Below are 26,890 nucleotides of genomic sequence, written 5' to 3' on the forward strand. Positions count from 1 at the left end.
TAGTGGAGCCACAGTAGCACAAAAATCCAATGTGATTTGCAAGCTGATAGGTTGTCCTTTTTCAAACAGACCCTATGTTTAAATAATAGAATAGAATAATAGAATGCAACCTTCTTTTTCTTCCCTGGGCTTTGAATGATATGGAGTTTTTTCTGTTGTCTACAGGGCACATTCACAAGAGAACAGTTTCTTCTCCCATTAGAAATGGGATTGCACAAGCTTAGTGCTTACTTGGAGGCTTGCATCTTTATTGAAATTATATTAGTCATGTGTGCCGTTGAACACATGTGAAATGGGGTGTATATGCTGGTGCATTCTGTTAATGAGTCCTGGAGGTCACAGCTCACAGAATTCACAAGCACAAATGTTTTCCCCTTGTCGCAGGACCAGTACCATTGTCAGCACAATATGTGCCTATACCACCCAAATTAAACTTTTTAGGATTCTAGTTTTCTCACTGCAAAATATAGCTATAGGGAATTTGAAATTAATTTCATTTCTGCAAAGCCTTTTAAATCCTGGATTTCAAAAATTATTTAGTATGCTTTTATTCTCAGGATTTTGAGAATTTTTTAATTTCTCCCTTTACTCTTAAAGTCACATAATTCTTATCATATATTTAATTTCTGCTACTGATAACCCTGGTGCCAATGTGTAGCTCAGAAAAAAAAATCTTTGTTTCACTTTATCTCAAGCTGATTTGCTGTTCTTAGTCTCATATTTTTGCCTTTACATTACAGAGGTCAACCAGAGGGCTAAAGTATCCAGCTAGAATCAGAGAAATCAAGAAAAATAACTCCCATAAAAGAGAGTAACTACAATTCTCTCCTCACTCCTCCATGTTTTCCTACAAGCTGCCAGATGTGTCCAGACTGCATTGGTTTCTCAGCTGTAGAAGTCTGTATATGTTAGTTTTGCTAGCAGTCTTTCTGACAGATGGTCTGCTGAACTCTCATCTTGTGAGATGTTGGCTCATTTTCAATCCAGGCAATTTTACTGTGGGGAATTCGAGGCACTAGGCAATATTATCCACCCCTATGTATGAATGTATGTATAGAAACCCAGCACTCACTTCATTCCAACGGCTTCTGCAGATCTGAACGAATGTGGACTGAAACCACGACCCTGTGAACACAGATGTATGAATACGCATGGCAGCTACAAGTGCTATTGTCTCAACGGGTACATGCTTATGCCAGATGGCACATGTGCAAGTAAGTAATAGAGCTGATAGGACAGGCACACCAAAATCACCTGGTCATAGTTGATCCCAATAGATTTGCTTCTTGTGATGAATGGATTTACTCAGGATAGGGTCTTTGCCTCAGCTCTCTGGTACTGGCAGCAGCTGAAAAAAGACTTTCTCTTTGGTGGTACCTGGGTGAAGGAAACTAGATCATACATGTATTTTGATCTTAAGAGGAATTTTTTGTCCTCCTAGAAGTAAAAATCTTTGATAGCATTACTTCAGAGAAAGGACAGCTAGTATAACCTTGGTGTATAGTCCAGACAGTTCATCTGTTGATTAAGGATAAATGAATGTCTCCAAGCAGATCACCAATATAAACTACTTTCTAACGTGCTGAATTTCATCCCATTATTCCTTACTTTACCTTTCTGTGCTCCCTGACTAATTTATCTGTGCGTTGATATGCTTCCTGCAGCTGCTGCCAGCTTCTTGCAAACATTTGTTTGTTCATTAAACTAAGGCTTATCTAAACTGTATTTCTACCTGTTTTCTTTATCTTTAATCCAGCATGTAATGGAAAGCATTCTGCTTTTTCTAGCCAACCTGATTTTTCAGACCTGAGATATTTCAGATGGGTATTTTGGCACCAAATTTCCCAAACCTTAGGTAACGTGGTGACAGCCTCTTATGGAGTCCACTGGACTGCAGCAGATGCATCAGCTGGACAAGGAAGCTAGTTGGTCTCAGCAGTGGCTCCGCTGGGGCCTCTGCTTGTGACGTCTGTCCTAAACCAATGGACCTAGCCACAGGGAATATGACAAAAAAGCATAAATTGTGAAAGGCTTTGAGTTCCAAACCTTGGAGACAATCATTCTTCAGACAGGGTGTCCATCTGGTTAGTTTGCCATCAGTCTTGGAATAACTTGAAAAATACTCAGCCTTGGGAAACACTCTTAGGAGTGCAGGTTATGCAGCTCTGGGGCAGATAGGAAAACCAGAGTGTGTACTCTCTCTCTCTTATGGCAGGGAGACTGAATTTGCCATTAAAGGATCTCGGGACAGAGCTTTTGGAGGCGCTCCTTTCCCTGCTTCACAGCTCAGGGTTGTGCCCCTGCATCACTAAGCATGGCATGTATCAACAGCAAGCAACAGCTGTGGGGCCCTGACATCTCTGAGAAACTGATATATATTCCTTCTGATGTATGCAAGATAATTTGTGTATCTGCTGACATAATACACCAAAGAGTTTTCAGTAAGGCTTCAGGTGTTTTATGGACACTTGAAGTTGACAGAAGCCAGAACTAGAGTCAAAAGAAACTTACCTCTTGAGCCCAGCAGCAAATTTGTCCTGGACACAGTCTCAAGCTGCACCAGGGGAGGTTTAGGCTGGAGGTGAGGAGAAAGTTCTTCACAGAGAGAGTGGTTGGCCATTGGAATGTGCTGTCCAGGGAGGTGGTGGAGTCACCATCCCTGGAGGTGTTCAAGAGGGGTTTGGACGTGGCACTTGGTGCCATGGTTTAGATAGTCATGAGGTTTAGGGTGACAGGTTGGACTCGATGATCTTTGAGGTCTCTTCCAACCTTCTTGATTCTATGATTCTATGATCCTCACTCCTCTGACCGCAAATGCTTGCTGCAGCCACATTTCTGAAAGAAGTCAGAAAACCAGATCCAGATTTAGTAATTCTGCTGCATTAGTTTTAAGTCAGTCTTAGTTCAGGACTTGCTTTCTGATTTTGTATTTGTACCAAATTTCTACCAAATGTGGAAATGGCGATCATGAAATGAAGTAGTAAATTATTTGTTCAAGCAGAAATTATTCTTGGTTAAGATTAGTAGCCTACCATCTCACCTGATGCTAACTGAAGCTTGTGCTTGGATGAAATGCTAGGTTATTTAACCAGCTGTATAATTATCATAATTTTATTCAGGCAAACACTTGGGTGTATATTGATGCTCCTTTTGAATCAAGTTCATCATGATGTAGTCTCCTTAGCAAGGTGAGGTCCACCTAGTCCAAGTGCTTATCTACAAATACACAACCACACCAAGGAGCCATGAAGCTGGAAGAAAGGTATCAGAAGAATGTGGCTTTGGGCCACAGAGAACCATTACTTAAAACAGTAGGTTAATACCTAAGAGAGAATTGCCCAAACTCTGCAAGAATTGCTACTCTAGATCTGACTAGCAGTTCATGTAAGCCAAAGCCAGGAATAGGAGTGTCAAACAAAAGAAAAACAGACAATTGCCAATTAGAGAAGAATAACTTTTAGTAAGTCTCTTCATTCCCACTTAAGAAGTAGATACTATTCCAAAGTATAATGATTTACAGTCCTTCTTTTAATTGATACCTCTTGTATACTCTCATTCATACAAAAGATAATTCCTTTGTAAATAGAGTAAATTCTTGGTCTTGAATATTCAACACTTAGCCACAGATTCTAAACAAACCAGCTGAATAAAAATAATTTTATCACTGACTAAACAGGTTAATTTTAATAGCACACAGGACTAATATGCATTACATTTTATATTCAAATCACAAATAATACAACTGTAGCTATGTATGCACCTGCACATATCTTTTCTGTACACTCTGTTATTAGGCACTGTTCTGAAAGTGCTGGTACCTCTGACAATAATATGCTGCATTTTAAAATAAAATCTCTATTTTTTTTTCTGCTTAAGTGGTGAGCCAGTTTTGAGTTCCTGCAGCTGGTTTCTGTCTCTAATAAAGTGACAACTGTTCCAGGATTCCCACTTACAAAGAATCTATATGCAGTCCTATCTCTCTGAACACAAGCAGAGTGAACCAGCTGGTAATGCTTTTTTGCACATGCTATTATCTGTTCCAGTTAACACTTCCAAATGCTATGTCTCTCCCTGGCATCATAACACCAATGCTTCCTGGATATCTTCAGGATTTTAGAAATGTCTCCCTGTATATTTAATCAATTTCTCCTACTTTTCTAGTCTCACATAGGTCTCTCATACAGGATCTAGACCTCTACATTTCTGTTTAGAGGCTAATGAAAATAATCTCTGACAATTCAGATTTCTAGTCAACCTGTGGCAGTCATTACTCGTGTACTAGCAAGCACATTGTTAGATTCAGATACCTGTTCCACAACAGGTGAAAATAAAGGGCAGTTTCTAAGTTCCTCAGGCTAGTTTTTAAAATCAAATTCTAGACTACAAGCACATTTAGTGGTAAGCAATGAAAACATTCACTATTAAACAGCAGTTTTCTGTAGGATAAGACTGTTTCAATGTAGAAAACACCATTTATTTCTACTTTTGAGCATTTCTGCCTCTGAATATAAAAGGTAGTAGCAAGAAGTCACGGAATCGGGATCAGAGAAAAAAAAAAAAAGAGGGATAAGGACAGATAAGAGAAGAACAAAGTTAGAGAAGGCTTAAGATCTATCTCATGGACTCCTGAATTATTAATGTGGAAACAGTTTGATTTATTCTCATTTATTTTCATCTAACTTATTTTTTAAAGTGTGTGATCCCAGTTTAGAATTATTTTACTATTTTAAATAATGTTTTCAGGTTCTAGGACATGTGCCATGGTGAATTGCCAGTATGGATGTGAAGAAGTCAAAGGACAGGTGCGGTGTCTTTGTCCATCAGGTGGCCTTCAGCTGGGACCAGACGGAAGGACATGCATTGGTATGGTTAGAGAGCTCACTCTCAGCTTGTTTTCAATATGATCCAGCAAAACTTAGATTCTGGGGAAAGGTTAAGAAGTAATTAGCCCTCCTCACTGTTCCTTGCAGTGTGATGTAATGTTTGGTTGTTTTGTTTGTTTGTTTTATAACTCTTCTTGTAATATTGGCTGTGGAATTCTTTGGGCAAGTCCCATCCCCAATAAAACAACCTGAATGTTTTGACATGATTTGGAGTCTTCGACAGACTCAGTTTTTCCCTGATGCTATGAGGCCATTAAATACAATAGGAAGCTATCCTACTGACATAATGCATCATAAGATCTGGGTGTGTGTTTGGATGGAGTTTTCCTTTAATGCAATGACCAACAATACAGACTTAGATCCTTTTTAGAAGCTTCAACATCACTTTACCTAGGAGTTTCCTGTGATGAAGAAAGCATTGCTTATAGCAGTTGGTATTGTTCTATGATACCATTTTACACTGTCGTCTGACAAAGCAGTGCTGCAGCATCATAATACAGTGCTGAAATCACACCCATTTTAATATTGAAACTAAATGAGCATCTTTCAAAACCCAAAGATGTGAAACAGACCTTCCAAAGCAGGGTTCACTCCAATGACTAGGTAAGAAGGGGCAGTGAAGTGCTGGAGAGTCCCTGCTTAAGCAAGAGAGTAGGACCAGATGATCTGCAGAGGCCCCTTCCGACCTCAACCACTTTGTGATTCTGTGAAATAAACTTTAACAAAATGTTTTTGGCAGCATACCTAATAATATTGATGATTTCATATATTTTACTTTCTTTCTATCACAATTGTGCAAGTCCTTCAGAAAATTAAGGGCAGCTTGGACATGATACCAAAGAATAGTTAACAGTAGCTAAATACATTCCAGATGTTTCTTACCAATACTAACTGGTTGAATGATTTCTACAGCTTAAAAATGTTTCAGGTGTTGAGAGATTTAACTTTCAAACAAAAAAAAATAATTTTAGTTCCAGTGGCCAAAACATTTCAAACAGAAGATTAAGTGCATCAACCAGGAGACACTGCTATGCAGAAGGACAGTTATTTTATGAATTGGTTTCTCTAGCACACAGCTGTAATGTCAAGTTACATATGAAGATTGTATGGCCTGAGACTCACTTTTAGGAGCTATCAGATAAACCCATATAGATACTTGGCTCAACATGCAAACTATAAAGACTCTAACAAGAGAATGGTGTTTATTTCTTTCTTTCAAATGAAATTAGTTTGTAACTGGAACTGTCCTGCTCTGAGTAATCAGCAAGGCTCTTGAACTACCACCAGTCATGGTTTTCTTTGATTTAAGAACTATGTGAAGGCAAACATTGTAGACATACATTGACATGTATTTAAATACAATAGACAGAATAAGCAGTTCTTTTAAATCTCTTATAGAATTATTCAGGCAACTCTTTTTATTCTTTTATATTGAGTTTATTTTTATTTACCTTCCCTGTTCATATGGCTTTGAAAGACTGCTGATACATATGATAGAAGGTAAAACAGACAAATAAGTATGTCCAGTGTTTGGAAATATCAGAACCTTCTTTCTACATTAATTGTGGTACATCATCATTTCTCTATCTCTAAAATGAGATAGCATCTTCCTACTGTATGGCATTATAGATACTTAATATATTACAAGATACTCTAATACTCTGGTACTGGTCACAGAAATACTATAAACTGATATGCATTTGAAGATCCCTGACTATTAGTCCTAGCTTAATCCTCCTAAGAAGCTGGATTATTCCTGAATAGAGCGGCCCATTGATATGCTTCACTTTTCCTCTTCTACACATGCATAGGTGAAGTAATAAAGTAACAATTATAGATCAAAAGTTAGAATTAAACAAAACTTGTTGTTTCTAAAAGTACAGTGAGTCTTCAGAGTTCACTGCAGACATAAACCTCACACTAGGATTGAGTGCAGCAGGCTTGTCCTTTAGCTTGTGAGACACCTCAGTCCTGGCAGAGACACAAGGAAATAAGAACCTGGAGAGGTTTGGGAATGCCTTGCAGGTTCTAGCACAGAGAAGTATACATCAGAAGTGCTTAGCATGGGCAGAAAGAGTGATTTTGACTACAGGTTTCTTCAAATGTTTTTCTGTTGTTGTCCATTTCCCTTTGATCACCTATGCACTATAAAAGAATGGCAGAAATTATAAAAAGACCAACTGTGGTGTCCAGCAGCACTTTAAGGTGGTTCTAAAGGCAGCAGCACAACATGATAAATTACATACAAAGTCACTGATACATGCGAAAATGTGACAGGGAAGGACAAATTACAAATATCATAATCACCCCTGCTTTAAATTTGGTATTATGACAAAACAAATTAGTAACATTTAATTATAATGGTTGCTGAATAATGTTCTTTGGGTTCTCCTATACTGAGCTTCCTCCTCTCTCCAAAAATATCTGTCCCTCTTCATCTACCTTGCTGGGCTGACCACTCACAGTTTGGAGACTTTCCCCCAGTTAAATCTTGACTTATTCCAGCAAGGTGAGATGCAGAGATTCAGAAGGAGAGCTGTGACTACTCTTAGCTTCCTGTTTCTGGGGCTTTCTCTTGAACTATTCTCTGACATTTCCTTTCTCAGGAAAATTATGGAATTTATGGACTTCCCCTTAACCCGTTCCACCTCAGGGCAAATCATTGTCTCCAGTGGGAGAACCTTACAGCCAGTTACCCTAGCTTTTACCAAGCCAAGTCTCAAAATCTTCCATACAGGTAGTTCACATTTTGCTGCTTCATTCATATGAGCACATGCAAAAGCCATCTCCAGATGTGAAATTATAGGATTGATTTACGAAACAATTTGTGATAGCCAGGACCAAACGATTCCTGTGCAACTCTCAACTAGTTCTTCCTTTTTCATTTTACCTTCTCATGGATCTGACCAGCATCCCTTCTCCTGCTTTAGACATTGATGAATGTTCTTCTGGCAAAGCTGTCTGCTCTTACAACCGCAGATGCATCAACACATTTGGAAGCTACTATTGCAAGTGCCAGCCTGGTTATGAACTGAAATATGTCAGTGGCCATTATGACTGTGTAGGTAAGATTTAGCCCATGGATTTTGCTTTCTTGTTCTTTTTCATTCCCCTACTGCATCTTTCCTGTCATTGCCTGAAGGATGTTGTCCGAGTCTGGGGATATTGTCTCAGAAAAGGATGAAAAATGTCATACTAAGAATCATCTTGATGGCACTTGAATTTTTCCTCAGGGTTTTCTCTGTGGCCTTATGAGAAATCACTGGAGCTTGCAAATTAAATCATCTTATTGTACCAAGTCAAGATGGACAAGGGCTTGTAAGTTAGCAGCAGTTGACCAGAAAATGCTAATTCTGGTGCAGGTTTAGTTGTAGAGCCATTTTTAATCCTTTTGGCTTTTTACCTGTGATGAACAAGCAGTCCCACAATCTTTGTGTGTGTGTGTGTTTGTAAATGTGTGTCATATGTAAATCAAGTGCCTTCCTGACTGTAAAAACAGTTGCTTGGATGGACAATACAGAACTCAAAACAAACAAACAAAAAAAGCAGGTTTTAATTACTTTCCAGGTCTCTCTTGCATGCCTAGGTTTCTCTCAAACAAAAATAAATGCATGCAAAAATTATCTTGACGTGCCTATGTGTTAAAAGAAATGTTAAAACATCTTTAGTCCTGTTTCAATCCTTTAGTTGAATGGTGGAAGAACAGCAAAGTTAAGTTACTGCAGAAGGCACTTATAGCAGTATTGTTCAAGCAATTGACTACATGAAGGCCTAGAAGTGTTGGAAGTACCTCAGGTAGTGCATACAAAAGAGAATTTGTGGCTGTTGTTTACATTTGCTTAGTATTGGGAGTTAGAGGTGGGAGGCAGGTTTTGGAGATCAAGTTTGCATTTCCTGTTGTATGCAAACCCTGAGAGTCTTAACATGGAAAAAATTATTTTTCATGCAATATGTGTGCATGGGGGGAAACTGGAGAGGTGTCAGTAATCAGGATTTTATCTGCAAATCTGATTCTCACTCTCAGACGTTTTTGAGTCAAACTTCCTGCTACTTGTCTCCTAGATGGCTTAGATTATGAGTGGATATATCAACTTCTACAAATGAAACAATCTGCATAGAATGCAAGTGGTGCAAAAATTTGTGCACCAACTTGGCTTCCTCATGTGGGAGAAATCAGAAACATCTTTGTGATGTAGCAAAAGAAGGGAAAAGGAGAACAAAATGTGTTACTCTTGATGCCTGTAGATTTTGCCACCACTCTAAAATCATATAGTCTGAACTTTTCCTGATCATATTTTTTGCATTCAGCATCATATGTGTGCTGAAATGTCAGAAACAGAGAGAAGATCCCAACAACTTGGCCTGTTTAGGGTTACTTTCCATTGCATTTCTTCTAGAGCAAAGGAAAGAATCAGATAGTTTTGGCGAGTTGATTTTTTAGTTGATGTCACACATTCTCTCAGCGCCTTTCGCGTTCTGTTAATACAAGAGCATGTACTACCTACAGTTTAAATCCTGTTCTCAGTCAGAAAATTGCTGCATTCTCTGTCTTTACTGAGATGCCCTACATTTTCCATAGATTCATACGCCAGTACTTTTGCAGCTGGAGCTGACCCTAAGCATTCTCTCCTAGTGTGAGTTCTTCAGCCTCAAATGTTCTCTGGACCATCTTTGTCCAACACTAGTATTTACAATACTCAGAAATAGATGGCAGGCACAGGCAGTTGTGAAGCTTGGGTTTCAGTGCAGTTTTCACTGAAGCATTTATATCTTTCCCTAGATGTAAATGAATGTGTGACAAATACACACAGGTGTAATCTCCATGCAGAGTGCCTCAATACCGAAGGATCCTTCAAGTGCAAATGTAAACAAGGCTACCGAGGAAGTGGATTCAGTTGTGCTGGTGAGTACCACTGGATGTCAGGAATACTACTATGTTGGGTTTTTTTCCCAATAAGTTATGGTTATAAGGCATTTTCTAGGAAAAAACATGCTGAACAGTGCTGCAATACCAACCAAGCAAACTCTCTCCACAAAATAATACATTGATTGTACATGTCATTGCATAGTTAATGCAAGTATTATTTGTTCAAATTCATATTGACTATGAGTCCCCAAGTCTCATAGTGTAACTAAGAATTGCAAGTAGAACAGATAATAGAATTCGTCCTGAAGAAACAGAGGAAATAGCTTTAATAAGTCTACTGTGTATTTTCCTTGAACTCCCACTGCTAGCCCCTTGGAGGGCTGTGCAGTCCTTTCCAGAAGAGTTTTAAACTCAGCAAAAAAATGAGAGAAGGGAGGAAAGCCATTACTTCTGTGGTAAACTACCTTAACTTACAGTCTTGACTTTGTTTATCTGTTGAATATTGATAACTTCCTATAAAGATGTCATTGCCTGGCTCTAACAGAATGATTCCCTCCAAGAAGAAAGACAGACTGTCATTGTCTTTATATGTAAAACAAACCTTTTTCTTTTTGGAAACCTGGCAGAGGTTTCTCCTGCAGCAACATTAGAGACATTTTCTTCAGCAAAGTCCTCTCAAATTTTTGGAATAAAAGATGTTGTGAAAACATTTTAAAAAAATTTTTTCAATAACAGATGAAGTCTACATGACATATGAGCCTTTCTTCCTGGGTCTTTTTCAAGTAATCCTTAATCAGACAGGTATCATGGTTATACTTCATGGTCACAGATGTTCTATTGAGTCTCTCTATTATTTCTGTTCCTACTCTCATTATAAAAGTAATTGAAACCCCCTATATCACATCAGTAAGTTAAATTTCTATTAAGTTTTTACTTCCAGTACAAAATGTTGACTTTTAATGAGAAAAACTAAACACACAAACCTGACTGGTACTGAGAGGTTTGATTGGGACATAGATTGCCACAACAGAGCTGCTCAAATTCAATGTCATGAGCCAGTTTCCTTGCTAGACCACATTCCTTATGATACGTCACTGCAGCTTACTGCAAAGATATGAGTGAATATCACAGGAAAATGACAAATCATATCTTGATATGCTTCTGTTGAAACAAAATGTATCACATAGAAAATGTTAAACAAATGCATCCCTGAGTGAAAATGTCTGGAGTTGGAGGTTTTTTGTTTGGTTTTGGTTTGGTTTGGTTTAAAATGAGAAGCTGAAGGTTTCGAGGGAAAATGTCCTTTTGACCAAATCTATGTATAAAATATTCATTCCTCAATTAGAAACAATTTAACAGGAATGCTTACTTAAATATGAACAAAGGAAACATTTTAGCTTGTGGAGAGGCTGTGACACATGTTTTAATGTCTAGTGATGTAAAATCGGCATTGAAGACAAATGATTTCTATCTTCTCGCTGGTGTTTCTATTAAATTGTTTGCTCTCTCTTTCTGCGTACTTTCTCATCTCCTATTTCCAGTTACTGAAGTTCATTAGTTATTTAGGAGAGGAAGGAGCTAGCTGTGCATTCATGAACTTAGTAGAACACACTAAATGGAACAGAAATACAGTCAAGAAAGAACAGAGGAATAACACAGTAATGAGAGAAATCAGATCCATAGACAGAAGGTCAAAAACAAGGGCATATCTAGAAAGATGTATAAAACAGAGGGGAAAAATACAAAGTCAGTGGTAGGTAAAACCTGAAAAGTTGTAGTGCTAAAAAGAGACTATTTTCCCTGATGGCAATTCCTACGTGTACACCATTTTCTAAAGGGGAGAGAAGGAGGTTATTTTAATCTTGAATGTTTCAATAGTTCATTTTTACTGCAAACCTCAGACAAAGTCTGATTAGTGTAATTGTTTGGGACAGGACATGTGTTTTGCTGTCAGCAGTATTATATTTTTATAACAAATAAAAACATGTTAATACATAGCTTAAGTTTCAGAGTATGAAATGAGAGTAACTACACACATCGTTTATAATGAAATTTCTATGTTGACCATTCCTCGTGCTACCAGATAACCCATTAATGAGGTAATGTAAAATTCACCTTTGCATAGAAGGTGGAGGAAATTTGTATGTCAATATACTAACTTGCTATAAAGGTTTTAAAACAGCAGGCTGCAAACACTGCTGCTTGTATGCATACGACCTCAGATCGTTTAGGCATCCTTTTGCCATTCAGCACCTATATGCATGAAATGCTGGTGGCTGTTTCTGAACTCTCTAGCATGCAATTAATTTGAGAATCCATAGAGATGTGACCTTCCAAATACACCCTAAAAGGGTCCTAGCAATTCCCACATCTGGCCTCTATCTTGCTGCAATCTGTTGCTGTTCTCAGATTCATGTGTTTCCTGATTTCCTATTGTGCATTGAAAAACCACATTTCCCTCATCACATACTTCTATGTGTATTTCAGCTTTTATTTAAGAATAGAGTCTCACAAGATTCCATAAGCAATTATGTTTCCTCGGGAGAAAATGAACCTACTTTTTATTCACTTTCTTTGGTAGGAAACTATGAAATTACAGGAAAAACCAGTACGATCTTACAGCCTGCAGCCTTCAGACATCACTCTAAGGACCTCAATAATGACACTCTCATTACTTTCTGGATAGAGGCAGATGTTACTCTTCTTTGTTATGCTTTGCTGGATAACTAAACAATAATACAAAGTCATGCCAACTCCCTCTATGCCTTTTTATTTCTTGTGTTCCTTTTTTTGCTGATGAGGTAACCCCTAAGCCCCATATATGATTTTTCTTTCCTATTGTCTTATCAGTCCTAAGAAAAGTTGAATTTGACACAATAAAATTTCAAAGTTTAAAAAGCAATTCTGGTCATATCACTAGTGAGATTCTTATAATTCAGTTCATCATGGAGCCAAATACTGCTGTCATCCTTTAATGAAAAATACTCAGGCTTTTGTCGTTCCCACATTTCCTACTGGAAGCATTTCTGGCTGGTGTAGTCACGTATTGAGCACAGTCCAGCATGATGAACTGGCCCTGAATTCTCAAAGCATCCTTCCCTAGATGACAGAGTAAGAATTTCAGAAATAAGGCAGGCTAGGAATATATATTGGTAGATGATATTCCATAGTGCTTTTCAAAGGGAATAATAGTCTAGAATCTGTATATTAACCTAGCTATGAAAGCTTTCAGACTGTCTTATGACTATCTAAAAGAGGTTGAGAACTTTTAGAATTATTTCTGAAACTATGTCCTGCTGATCTAATCTTTACTCATATCTACAGTCTCCCTCTAAGAGTGGTGAGTTTTTATATATAAAAGCTATAAAGGGAGCTACAAAAGCATTTGTAAGCCAATCTCCGAGACTTATCTCTCACCGGGTTTTAAAATATATTGTCAGGGATGAAGGTGGAAGAAGTGTGGTGTCTGCAGGAATGCAGAGCAAACTATCTCCTATTACAGCCCCCTTATGTTCAGAGTCCCAGCCAGAGCTGGCTGTGGTCACAGGTGTGTGGGAGGGAAACAGATCACTGTCTGTCCCTCGCCTGTTTGATCCCCTGAGTATTTCCCATTACACAACGCAGCACAGAGACAGGGGGTTAGCATCTGCTCTCAATATATTTTTTTCCAACTCAACTTTCACAACTTGATCATTAGATATCGCACCTTAAGCCATTTCTGTGGTCTTATAATCTTGTACAACAACTGGTGACAGAAAAGATTTAGGTTTAGCCCACAGACACTATTTACTTTTGTTTTTCCTCCTCTTGCCTTAATTCTATCTAATTGAAAAAAAATATCTTTGAAAGCTGAGATATTTTCATACGTGAGCAATATACATGAACTGTGTAAAAGCAGGAGGCATTTTCTTGATGGAAAGGACACAGATGAGAGCTGGGATGAAATGCACTACATGGTGCCACACAATGGAAGAATGCACAAATGTTTGTGAGCAACACCTGTGGATTTATATACATGTCTTGGTGCAGATAGTCCTGAAAAATCACTGCCTCAGTTGTAGCACCCCAGATTGTCAGAGAAGGTGAGCTGTTTATTCAGACAACTCCACAGGTAGTGGATTCAACAGATCTGACTGAGTTTAAGGTGGTCTGTTCTTACGCTGGATTATGGCTTCTGCAATCGATGGACAGATGTAAAAAGCCTTAAATCCACACCTGTGGCTACTCTAAAGCTCAATGCAGTTTAGAAGGATACTAATGATACACTCTGAAACATGACTGATGTCTAGTCCCTTTTTGTCCCTATGAGCTTGAAGATTTTCATACTGCAGCAGCAAACTGGAATCTGTAAGCATGTGGGGATTTATATGCTTTCATCCTCTATCTTTGTCACTCCTGTCAGCTGATCTTCTGCACTGCTTAGTTTTGCACATACAAAGAGATTGGTTTTCTGACACCACAGAGGTTATTGTAAGAAGAGCTGTAAGAATTTCTCATTTCACTAGGAAGACTTCAAAGCAGAAACTAAAAGCAGATGTTCAGGTTTGCTGAGCAGTCAGTCCTGGCTTGAAAATCTCCACAGCCTCTTTATTAACAGCCTGAAGTTTCTTGTTACTGATTTTTAGGAGGAAATTTGTTTGGAATTAAGCTTTCCTATTAATTCTTATTGCTGCATTCTCAGTTTAGACCTAGAGAACCTTACCTCCTTCATGACATAATCCTCCAGAGGAAAGGCTTGCTTAGTGCAGTGTTAATAAAGAGTTTAATTGTAAGTACCTGACCATCAAGGATACAAAATTTATCCAAAGGAAAAGAAAACCAAAATCCTCAGGGGTTTTATTTTCATATTTTTATTGGCATCCATTTACTTCATACTTCCAACTGCAGCTTCAAAAAACCTGAATGCTCCAGTGAGCACACCAAGAGAGTCCAATTCTGTTGCTGGGATACTAAATAGCATGTAGTTACATTTGCATTTGTGACAAATTCACAGTGGTAGATCTTTATTTTCCAGTAATGTACATATATGCAGGGAACTTCCCCCTTTTCCTACTAGACTAAAGTTCTATTTTACTAAATGTTTTTTCCTCTGCCATGTTTCATGAAGTAGTGATAGAATGAGAGGAAATGGCCTTAAGCTGCACCAGAGGAGGTTTAGATTGGATAGTAGAAGAAATTTCTTCACTGAAAGGGTAATGAAACACTGGAATAGACTCTCCAGGGAGACAGTTGAATGCTCTTCCCTGGGGGTGTTTAAAAGACTCAGAGATTTGATGCTAAGGGACATGGTTTAGCACCAGACTTGGTAGAGTTAGATAATGGTTGGACTCAATGATCTTAAAGGTCTATACCAATAGAAAGTATTTAAAAGAAACACACACAAAGGGCTACGCAAGGTTACAAGTCCAGTCCCTTTGTCTGAAAATACTACTATAAAGTTATTATGACAATGTGAGGAGCAAAATGGGAACATATTCTTGCTCTGATAATGCAATTACTAGACAGCAAAAGCAGAAGAAAATAAAAATAGCTGCCTTGCCCCACTATTGCAATCCAAAAAGACCATAGGCACTGCTCATTCTCAATACTGATTGAGAATCAAAGATGGGAAGCAGCATATAAGGCTATTCTAACTCACTGGTGGAAACAGTTTCCATCTCCCAGTGTACAACGCACTGGGACTGCTCAGCTCTCTTTTCTTGCATATTCCACATAAAGGCCTCAAACTGCAGAAGGCTGTCAGTGGCTTATGATGTGGTTCTGCTCTCCTACTTCAGTCCTTTCTCACCCACACAGGTTCAGGCTGTGGCCAACACTAGAGGGCAGACTGTATCATTGCATACTGACTGGTCATGTCGTAACAGTCATGAAATTCTGAGTTGATACAGGAGCCTCATTTTCTCAAGCCTCAAAGTCCATTGCCATGGACTTTAAACTCCAAGGATACCCTCTTCCTCAACATTGTGGGTACTGTGACAGCTAGGGAATTTGTTTAGTGGGATTCTTATGGTGGGATGAACTCCTCAGATTTGTATCTTCTCTAAAACTTGTATATTTGTCACACAAACCCTTACAGACCTAGTTTTGGCACAGTGGTGCTCCTCAGCTGATGTTGATCAGTAACTGATGTTGCCAATGAAAAGCAACACCTGCCGTAATTTGTCCTTTGAGTTTGCTTTGTACTGTACACATCCCTTGAACAAACTGATCCAAAGTTGTCCTGCATTAATCCTCAGTTATGATTTGGACATCAGCACAAAAAGCCATCAGTCTTTGTCAGATGACAGAGGAGAACATCTGGAAGGGACTTAAAGATCAGTTAGTCTGTTCTTTTGCTCTGAGGCAGATCATATCCAGTATATCGATGACAGATGGTAGCCTAACAATGTTTTAAAACTTTTAGTGATAGTTCTGTGGCAGTTTGGGCTGGGTGCCCCCTGCCACTGCTACATGAGATACACCTCTGGTGTCCCGGGTGCCCACCCAGTAGGGGTGGACACAGGAAACGGCGTATTTCTACCCATAAGTCCTGCACCCTATAAAGCCATCTGCAAAGTCATAGTCTTTCTCTTTCTTCCCTCTCTGCTCCCATGGGAGATGTCCTCTCTTATTGGGTAATGCCGGGGAAGTATCTCAGGCCCCTTAGGCCTGTCTAGGCCTAATGCCAGGAGGAGAATGGAGGGGGGGGCAGTCTCAGACCTGGCCAGCCTGAGACTTGCCTAGCAGCGGGAGGGGGAAGAAAGAGCCCTGAGGGTTTGGGTAGACCCTCAGGTGGGAGAAGGGAAGGATTGGGAAGCCTCTGGGTACTATGTAAGGGACTCTGTACGCTTTAGGATGCTCTTTGCCACTATGCTTTGTAGTTTTCTGTAGTTTCACCAATCGCTTTTCCATTTAAACTCTCCATCACTCTCCAGTCCGTTTTTGTGTGTCATTCTTTTGTCCCTTTCGGGGCAAGAGATGTTCTGGCTGGCCCCAAACCAGCACATAGTTCAAATAATCTAAGTGGTTTGCTCCTTCGTTTTACAATCCTATAGCAAGAGTAGTAAGCAAGTTTTTCATAATATGTAACTAAAATCTCTCCTTATTTCATGTAACCTGGTAATGTTTCTACCTTAAAAGAACATCTGGCCAACGTAACTGTCTTAAAGGAGCCCTTTGTGCTGATACTGGGTTTCACCACTGGTGGTAAACCAACCCTTCTTCCCCACATCCCTAGAAAAACATCTTCAAATGTGTTCCTATGAAATGTGTCCTTCATTCAAGCATCCACACACAGTTTGATGATTAGAGAGAGAGAAATTGATTGATAGATAGATAGATAGATAGAAAAGAGATAAAAGGCTTTTGTCTTAAAACTTAATACATTGACAGGAAAGCATGATTTCAAAATCAGTGTTGCCATGTAAATGAAAAATTGTCCTTTTACCAGTGAATGTTTTGAGATTTTTGCCTGGATATAGAGGATATTTGACTTCATTATACTTCATAATAGGGAAAACTCAAAATTCAGGTATTTTCTTTTGTTCTACAGAGTTGAATAATCTCAACTGACTTTGAATGATTCCTTAGATGAATGTTTAATGTTTTCTTCTTGGTTCTAGTTATCCCTGAAAAGTCAGTGAAGGAAATTGCAAGAATCTCTGGAACAGCTAAGGACACAATTAAGAAACTCCTTGCACATAAAAACAGCATGAAAAAAGATGAAACAATCAAGAATGTGATTCCAGAAGCAGCTGTGACATCACCTTCTAAGACCCACTTACAGTTATTGGACTATGAAGATGGTATTGATCGTAGTGAAAGCTACAGTGAGGAAGAGAAAGAAACTGAAGTGGCAGAAGATTCAGATGAAGAGGAAAAGGAAGGTTTTGAGAATCAAGCCGACCATGAGCAAAGCCTTAGAGGAGATGTCTTCTGTAAGTTTCTTCATATTAAAAAACATCTGGTTTCAGTGTAAAAACACATACAAACACCAACAGATTCATCACGATATGTTACAGCCATTTAATTAGAATTTACTTGTAGAAAATGAAAACTTAACATACCTACCGATGAGACTAAAATTAGTGAAGCTCCCTTTTAGGGGAATCTGTCTGGAGCCAGTGTGAGCAGAAAAAGAGTGTGCCATCCTGACAGGTGCTCTGCAGGCTGTGCTTTTAGCACAGTTTAGGTATAGCACATAGCTTCTCCTCATTTTCTTCACAGAAGCTCCAGCAAAACAAGGTAGTGTGCTGCTTCATTACAAGTAACATGCAATAATTAGCTTTGATTTGTGATAGGCACACTCATCATCCTAAGGAGTGTGCATTGTTCAGAGGAAAAATAGAAATTTTGATGTCCTTGTGTTTCAAATAGTATAATGTCACAGAGGGATTTTATTTTTTTTATGTCTTTTGTTTAAACATGGGAGTTATCTGAATGGATACTCTCGTATTTATGGCATTTGATGGTATTTGAGCAGAATTCTTGCTTAATTTCTGACATTAGTCATTTATCAGGAATGATAAATGATAGATTTCCTCAGTCTGCTTTCAGGTGTTTCCTTCCAACTATTATCTTGTATGACATGCAATTTCTTGCTGTGATCTTTAAAGCTTTCAAATGCACTCTAGTTGTTTTTTAGTAGATCTGGCTCAGTCAAACATTCTTCAAGGTAGTAGCAAAAACCTATATGTAAAATGCACCCTGCTAGTAGTTTATTCATGATACTTACTCTTTTTCTATGTATATAAAAAAACCACTATCCCATGATAATTAAAATTAGATTTCATATAATTTAATATAAATGAACACAAATGAAGTTTAAGTTATCATTCAAATTGTTGTTATTTCATTTGAAAAGACACATAAGTATCATGTTTTTAAAAGAAAGATAATTTGAAAGTCCTCTGTAAAAAAAGGGTTTGCAATATTGCTACTATAAGAAAACCAAGAAAAAATGCTATTATTCACCTAAATGCATTTGAGAATACAAGCTTCTTTGCCAAGGCATACTTGCATTTTTTTCATTTTTAGTAGTAATTGGCCTGTTTCAGTTCAGACGAATATTGCTTCCCCAAATCATGTTAGTGAGCTGACAAAACAGAGCAAAGTCAGGTCTTTGTAAATCAACCTCCTCCCTTCCTGCAAATATTAACAGTGAGTTCTTACAGCATATTTCAGGTTTGCTGATAATACTGAGCTGGGGAGAGCAACCCATATGCTAAGGGCAGTGCCCTTTTGTTAACCTCTATTAAGAGGAACCTGGCCAGGCTGTGGAAATGGGCTGACAGGAACATTATGAAGCTCCACAAAAGCAAATGCAAAGGGAAAGAAAAGCTTCATGCAGCGTTACAGCCTGCTTAGGATGACTGCTTAGGAAGAAGCTTTGCAGAAAAAGGGAAGTGGTTCTTCACCCCTGTTTGGCACTTGTGAGACCACATCTGAGGTGCTGTGTCCAGTTTTGGGCTCTCCATTACGAAACAAACAAAGACATACTGGCACAAACCTGCAGTGCACCAACAAAGTCAATGGCTCAGAGAACATGTGTGAGAACAGGCTGAGAGTAACTTTTATTCATGTTTGGGAGAGAAGGCTAAGGGGGGATCTTACACTTGTCTTGAACTATCTGATGAAACGTTATAGGGATGTCACAGTCAGACTCTTCTTGAAAATATACAGCAATAGGGCAAAAAGTAATGAATGCAAGTTGAAAGGAACAAACAAAATTTTGGTTAGATACAACAAAAATTGGTACAGGTGTGCAGAGAGGTTGTGAAATACTCATTCTTGGAGACATTTGTAATGTGACTGAGCTAAGCCTTGAGCAACTTCCTGATCAGACTAGGTGACCTACAGATGTCCCTTCCAATCTACATGATTCTGTGATGAATTCTATACTTTCAGCTAAGCATTTCAAAGCAGTTTAGGGGGAAAGTGGTATCCAGTGTGCGTAGAACTGCATCCTGGAAGAAACTTAGATGCATCTCTGGTACTGTAAGCACATAAGCTCCCAATTCAGGAATCAGTGATATTTCCAAAATACCAAAATATTTGCCACCTGGCCACATGTAGAAATACATTTTTTAATTACAGCTTTAAACCAATCCAAAATGTGAAGTTTCTGGCTGATGGTGCCATGCCTCCGAAGTTGAAGATCCCGTGCTCAGGGTGCCACTCTCACTTTGGCAAGCCACACCAGATTCATTACCTACACCTCAGCCTATCTCTTCACTCAGCTTTTCAGTCCTGATAAGCTTATGCCACTTCCTATCCATCTTCTAATGATCCCTTCATAAACCACTTACCAAAAAGAGGTAACAGGTGCAGAACTTGAAGCCAAATTGGGGTTGAATTTACCTTTGCCTTGGGGTTCAGCCTTACCATGCTGAGTACCACCAAATACATTTGTGAGCCTCAAACCAAAGGATTAAGTGTCTTGTCTCTGTTCTCTCACAGGAAGCAATAAAACCCTGGTCTTCTGATGGGTAATCTCATACTTCTATAATTAGATAATTCTGTTTCACACACAATTCCACTAAAATATTATCCCTAAGGACACAGCTCTTCCCATTCATGCTAACTGAACCAAAGCTGACCATAATTTTGCAGGAAGCACAGCGAAAGTGAGAAGAAGGCAGTTGCCATATATATGGTGACTTTTGTTAAAACTAGGTTCTCAGGTACTCAGACTTCTTCATGAAGGTAAGTTGATGGAGAGCTCGCATGTGCCAAGAGAATGGTGTGAACTGACCAGCACAGGTAGTACTAGGTATGTTTAGCTAAATGTGGTTAGACTGGGAAGGACTTTAAAAGGCTGACTAATTAACTGTGGAATACTGATGGAACCTGAAGGGGTATTTACCCTCAGCAAGTGTGCTTCCCTGTAGTTGTAATTTCTGTAAGGACAAAAGCTTTTCTTTCCAAACAGAATTGCAAGAATAGTGATGGTCTGTCACTTTTAGGAGCATGGTACTAATAGGTTCTGTTCATACTTATGGTACATAATAAATTAAATATTTATAAACATTCTTGTTATTAGTTACATACATGTATCCAAAATTCTATGCCATAAAAGACTGTGAGCTTTCCTTCTTCCTCAATTGTGTGGCAAGGCAGCCTCTTAGAAACCTGTTTGGTTTTAAAAAGCACTTTTAATAATACTGAATTATCTTTTGGCTCACAAGATTAGCTCAAATTTGGAGCTCATAAATTTACACATTGGTGGGCTTTGTCCTCCTCTGCCGATGTCTGTTCAGCAGTGATTCCTTTACTATGTTATGTTCCCCCACACAATCTGTTCAATTACTCCCATACACATGATTTTTGTATTATTAATATTGGTATTGTTTGTCTTCCAGGAAGAGCAGGTAATTAGGAAAAATGGATAGGTCACACTTTTCAGAGATACGAATTGTTATTTTTTAAATGATGTATTATTTTATCACAATAATTATACTACATAGTAAATAATAGAATCATAGAATCAGTCAGGGTTGGAAGGGACCACAAGGATCATCTAGTTCCAACACCCCTGCCATGGGCAGGGACACCTCACACTACATCAGGCTGGCCAGAGCCTCATCCAGCCTGGCCTTAAACACCTCCAGGGATGGGGCCTCAACCACCTCCCTGGACAACCCATTCCAGGCTCTCACCACTCTCATGGGGAAGAACTTCTTCCTCAATATATATAAGGAGCCATAGGAAAATACTGAAGGGAAAAATATATTATCTGGAGACTGAAATTATTAAGATAGGCCAACTATCAAAATACAGGACCTTGTGAAAACTACTACTCACAGACTTGTTTTAAACACAATAGTTAAAGATAGCGAAGTGAAGCCCCCAGCATTTAAGAAATATTAAAATTAAGGTAATCTGTGAAAACTTTACTTTTTTTTCTTGTATTTTTATACCTGATAATGCAGTCTGTAATGATTTAAAATTATTTCTTTCTGTGTGCTGCTTACCCTGTTCAGTGTGAAGGAGGGACCTGTCCTGCTGAGAAAGGTGCAGTTAGTAAATAGGACTCTCTCCTCCTGAATGCAAAAGTTGCAGATGTATAGACAGTTAAGAGTAAACCAAAGTATCAGAGAGCTCCTTACTGTGTGAGAAATGTTTGTTCTGTACCTGAAATAAGACACAGAGAGGTGAATCAATGTGCTTGGTTATATAAGCAATGGCTGAACAGACACTACACTGAAATTAGAGGTGACTTTATAGTGCACAACCCTAATTCTGTCATTTTCTAACATTTTCATGTACTGTTCATAATCCAGAATGGTATTTGCCAATTGCAACTACATTCAATTATTTGGTACTTCATCGGTTTATGAAATGCATATTGTGCTTAAAACACTCTCTTAGTATCATGTAGTATCATCTGTGTTAGTTACAGAGCCTCTTCTGTACAATGAAGAGGTTTTTGTTTTCTGGTTTATTTGGGTCTACTGAAAGTAGACTGTTTTCCTTATGGTTTCTAGACTCTTAATTCTGAACAAGACAGCCATCTCAGTTAATCTTATTTTTTCTCATAATTAGACCACTCTATGAGTGAATAATGCTCAGACCACAGCTCAGTCCACAGCTATATATAAAAGGCTCAAAAGACGTCAGACATCTGACAAATGCAATTGTTTCAGAGGAGGATGTGGTAGCAGAAATGTGGCATATTCCTTTGAGTCCAATATAGTGATATATTGTATGTTTGGGAAGCTAGTCTTCATTTTACTGTCTCTTATATTCTGCCTGATTTTTTTACAGTGCTCACCCCAGTTTTCTAGTTTGGGCTGTTTATGGACCTTGAACACCAGAGAGCAGTGTTAGAAAGATGAGTACCATTTTTATGAGAGTTCCTATATGCTGCACTTCCAGACACTTCAGAATTCTAAGTCTTAGAATTCCCAACAGTGAGTTACTTTTCCCAATTTTGTATTTTATTTTGACCTCTAGACTAACTAGGCTACCTAGGCAAAACCAGGTGTAGGCATTTTCCAGGATAAAGAAGAACATAACAGCCAAAACATTGCCCACAACTAGCAAACTTAAGTACATGGGTGCTTATATTCTGCTATATATCTGTTCTCCCAGTATAGCTGCCTCAGCAACAGCTCAGTGTGATGCCACAAATGATTTATAAGAAACATAGTCCCACTATAAGCAGAAAAAAAATTAAAGCTTTAAGGATAGCACATGCATTACTTCAGCCAAATAGAAAATTATTTCCAAGCTCTATACCAAGCTGTATTTTTGCAGACCAAAAATATCATTTCCAAATGCTCTGTAAGTAATTTCATACAGGGCAGTTGGCAAGGCAGAGAGGTGAAACCAAGTGCACATAAAAGAAAATCTTTCAGTGTTTTTAGTAAGCTCATTTAGCACCAGAGAGTCATGTACCAGTTGCTTTTGTAGACCTTTGAACCTTTTAATATAGCAGCTGTGTCCAAGCAGTTCTTTTCCAGATGTGCTCCTGAAGCTTCCTTTGCTTTTGTGATCTCATTGGCCCTCATTTGACTTATAGATTGACTTGAGGGTATATTTTACCTGGTAATTTTCAGGCAAACCTGATCTCACTCCAATTGTGCTCCAAGCAACCAGGTGCAAGCCAATTCCAAAGAGTCATATAGTCAGAGTTGGCACAACTGGCAGATCAGTGGTAACAGGCAGAGTGACAGGTCAGCTTGACAGGCAGAGTGAACTCGTGTCTGCCTGCACTTCTAGGAGGACACTGGTATGCACTGTATGAAAGCATATGCTAAGTCTTTTGCTATATCTTTTAGTGGTAGTCTGTTATCTTTCTTTAGTCTATCTAAAGGTTCTTGGGTAGGAAAATGGCTAGGAGGAGGCTCTCAAACCATATTTATTTCATTATGTGCAGCGCACCCTGTAAGCCTGGCATTTTTGAAGTGGAATTCTAGTTTCATGTATAGATTTGTTTCTAAATTCCCCTCATGGCACTCTGTTTAGGCACATTTATACTAGAGTAACATTCCAATGCTTCTTTTCAGAACTACTATTTCACTTTCTGAAGTTATTGCTAAGAAGCATTTCCGTGAGTGCAGACATCTTCAGTAGTCTCAGAGTCTTTTTTATGTGAGTCAGACTGTTTTTTAAGGAAGTGCTTTTAGCCAGACAGATCTGGCTGGGCCTGCTCTGTTTTGACGAAAGCATCTTTCCTTGCTGCATATATATATATATATGTATTATATATTATATATATTATATATATATAATATATAATACAACTGACAAACTGCATCTAACATGGCTCAGACCCTACTCAGAACAGGGTCGAAACTCAGATATATGCCACAAATAGCAACAATTATTTTTTTGCAGATGCAAGAATCTGTGTCAGCCACAGTGGCTATCCTCATGACCTGAGTGTCAACAATTTACTTATTTTCAGATCATCACAAACATTCACAGACACAACTCCTATGGAAATTGGTAGTAGTTAGTTACACAGGTACCTCTAAAGACCTGGGCAATAGTTCACTCTGTCTATAATTCCCACTCATAAGATCAACCCATTTTACCTCATAAGAGTGTCATGATGGCACCAATGGTTAAAAATGTCTGGCACCATTAGACAAAGAGTTTTACATGTAGAGATTATAGAGTAGCCAGTGCTGCAGATAAGTAGATGGATGGGCGCTATCAGTACAGTAGAGAAAGAGAGTATGGTGTGCCTTAAGTAAGACATATGCGAGCTTTTGTTGGTGAAAGTACATTCTTAGAGAGCATGAAATGAGGGCTGAATTTCTGCAAACACCACTTGACAGCAGAATTGCTGAAAAGATCAATGCTGACTCTTTGCTAGTACTTCAGAGGGGCAAACTTTGGATTTTGGCTATGTCAAATGATGGTCTGATGCAAAATGTAGGCCAATAAGTAAGGTTTCCCGGAAGCCTTTTTTTAAGATAATCATAGAATCACAGGATGTCAGAGGTTGGAAGGGACCTCCAGATATCATCGAGTCCAACCTCCCTGCCAGAGCAGGACCACAGAATCTAGTGCAGGTCACACAGGCACACATCCAGACAGGTCTTGAAAGTCTCCAGAGAAGGAGACTCCACAACTCCTCTGGGCAGCCTGTTCCAGCGCTCCATGACCCTTACAGTAAAGAAGTTCCTCCTCACGTTGAGGTGGAACTTCCTGTGCTGTAGTCTATATCCATTGCCCCTTGTTCTAAAGATGAAGCTTACAGCATCTCATAATATACAGGTGATATCTTCCATTAAATGTAATGCCTGACACCGAAAACAAAAATTGATTTGGATATAAAATTGGCTCTTCCTTTGTGCATGACAGTTCTTCACTTGAAAGATCTGCAGCACACAGCTACACCTGCATGTATATCCCTCAAGTGAATTCAAGTGTAATTCAGTACAATAAATAAATCATTCTGGCAGCTGTTGTCTTCTGTTAAATCACTCTACTCTTTTCAGAACTGATCACTTTTTAATAGCTCTCCTCAATTTGGCAAGGGTTTTCACAGCTTGAGCCTCTTTCATTAGGTAAAAGGCCAAGTTTATGGCATGACGGTAAACCTAACGCCTTATCTTATGTGCCTGTTTCTAAATGTGTATATGTAGACATTAATTTGGAGAAAGATATATTAATCCTTGCCTTAAGTAAGAATATTATCCAGGTGATATAAGCAATGGCATGGGTGAGAGGAAGGCTGCAAGGGCAACAAGAGATGACATGCTCCTGGCAAGTCATCAGAATATTTGCAAGATTGCATGACTCTTCTTTCTCGGCTCAGTTCAGCACCTCTGGAAGTGCCTTCAGGGCTTCTCATGAGTGTATTTCCTATACTGTATTCATAGAGAAATTTTTGATGGTTTTGAAGAAGAAGAAAGGTTAAGTAGCTGGCATAGTCTTTATGGTGGTGCTAGGAGGCTCTGGATTGCAGTGGCTTGTAAGTATATTCTTAAAATTGAGAATGTGCTTAAGGCTGTATGGTGGAGTGTTTTGATGGAAAGTCCTAGCTCAGTGGATCTCATGATAACAAACTCCCCTCTGACAAATGTGCGTGATGTGAAAGTGATGACTTTCAAAGTATTTGGCATTTGCAGCTTTTTAATAGCATGTACTTAGCAATGCTGAGTAGGGAAAAGTAATTTCTGGCACTGTTGAGGAAGTCTGAACTTTTCTTAGCACTGCTGCCCATGTGGTGCAGCTGAAAAGCGAACTTCAGTCAGTCTTTTCTTTAACACCTTCTGTAGGCAGTGGTCCAAAGGATATTCCCTTACTCCTCTAAAATGATATATTTAAGTTCCTCCTGTTTTCATAGGTATCTATGCATATATCATCTGCACATGTATTTGCAAAGGATAGAATCCTCTGCCAGCAAAAGCAGACCTTCCATTTATCTCACGGGTGCTAGTTACTTAGATAGGCTTTGCACAAAGAAGTTGAGACAACTATTTTTTTTTTTTTTTTTAGTGAGTGCACTTCTCTATTAATCACCTAAATACAAAAGATACTTAAACATAGAACTTTAAAAATACTTGAGCATTTTAGAGTATTACTTAAATAAGTGTTTGCAAACTTCTGTACCTTTGTAGCTTGCAGACAGTTTTGCCTTAGTCTCTGGGGTTGTTACTGAAGTAGCTACCTCCTTTAGGCCAGTCCTGTAAAGAATGCACCTAACATTCATTGACTGTGATGCTGTGCTGACTCTTCCTGTTTGGCACAAGACACATTAACCGATTCTTACAAAAGAACTGTGCAAAGTTTTGCACCAGGATGGGCTATCCAGTTGTGCTTGCCAGCTGTTGCAGGGAGGGTGAGAAAGAGGTAAGACAGTCTCTACACCCTTCCTTCTCAAAAGACAGCAGAACTGACCAGGTTAGCAGGAGGACATACACCCCAGCAGACAGTATGGCTTTAGAGAAATGATTTCCTGGGGTATCTGTTACACAGCACCAGCTGTTACCTACCTGAATACAGAGCTGTAGGCCATTGGTCCCCCAACATTTAAGGCTTTTACAAAATCTGTGATATTACTCACTTTCTGAGGCTGCTGTTGGCAAAGTATTGCCAAACCACTGAGTCATTGTCTTCACTGTCTGGTAGAATTCAGGTGCTTTGATCATTAGTTGAGTTTTTGCATCCAGAAAGCAGATCACCATGCCAAAGAAAGATCATG

General features: G+C 38.8%; 1 protein-coding gene across 1 annotated transcript in view; it reads left to right on the forward strand.

The window, feature by feature from the left end:
• EGFL6 (EGF like domain multiple 6) overlaps positions 1-26,890 on the forward strand; it is a 42,610-nt gene that overhangs the window by 9,828 nt on the left and 5,892 nt on the right. The window contains exons 4-8 of the mRNA XM_054384769.1: positions 1,095-1,214; positions 4,744-4,863; positions 7,814-7,948; positions 9,664-9,786; positions 17,352-17,666. Of these exons, the coding sequence (XP_054240744.1) occupies positions 1,095-1,214; positions 4,744-4,863; positions 7,814-7,948; positions 9,664-9,786; positions 17,352-17,666 (813 nt within the window). The remainder of the gene's footprint in view (positions 1-1,094; positions 1,215-4,743; positions 4,864-7,813; positions 7,949-9,663; positions 9,787-17,351; positions 17,667-26,890) is intronic.

The sequence above is a fragment of the Indicator indicator genome, chromosome 1 (genome assembly GCF_027791375.1).
Source record: "Indicator indicator isolate 239-I01 chromosome 1, UM_Iind_1.1, whole genome shotgun sequence".
NCBI lineage: Eukaryota > Metazoa > Chordata > Aves > Piciformes > Indicatoridae > Indicator > Indicator indicator.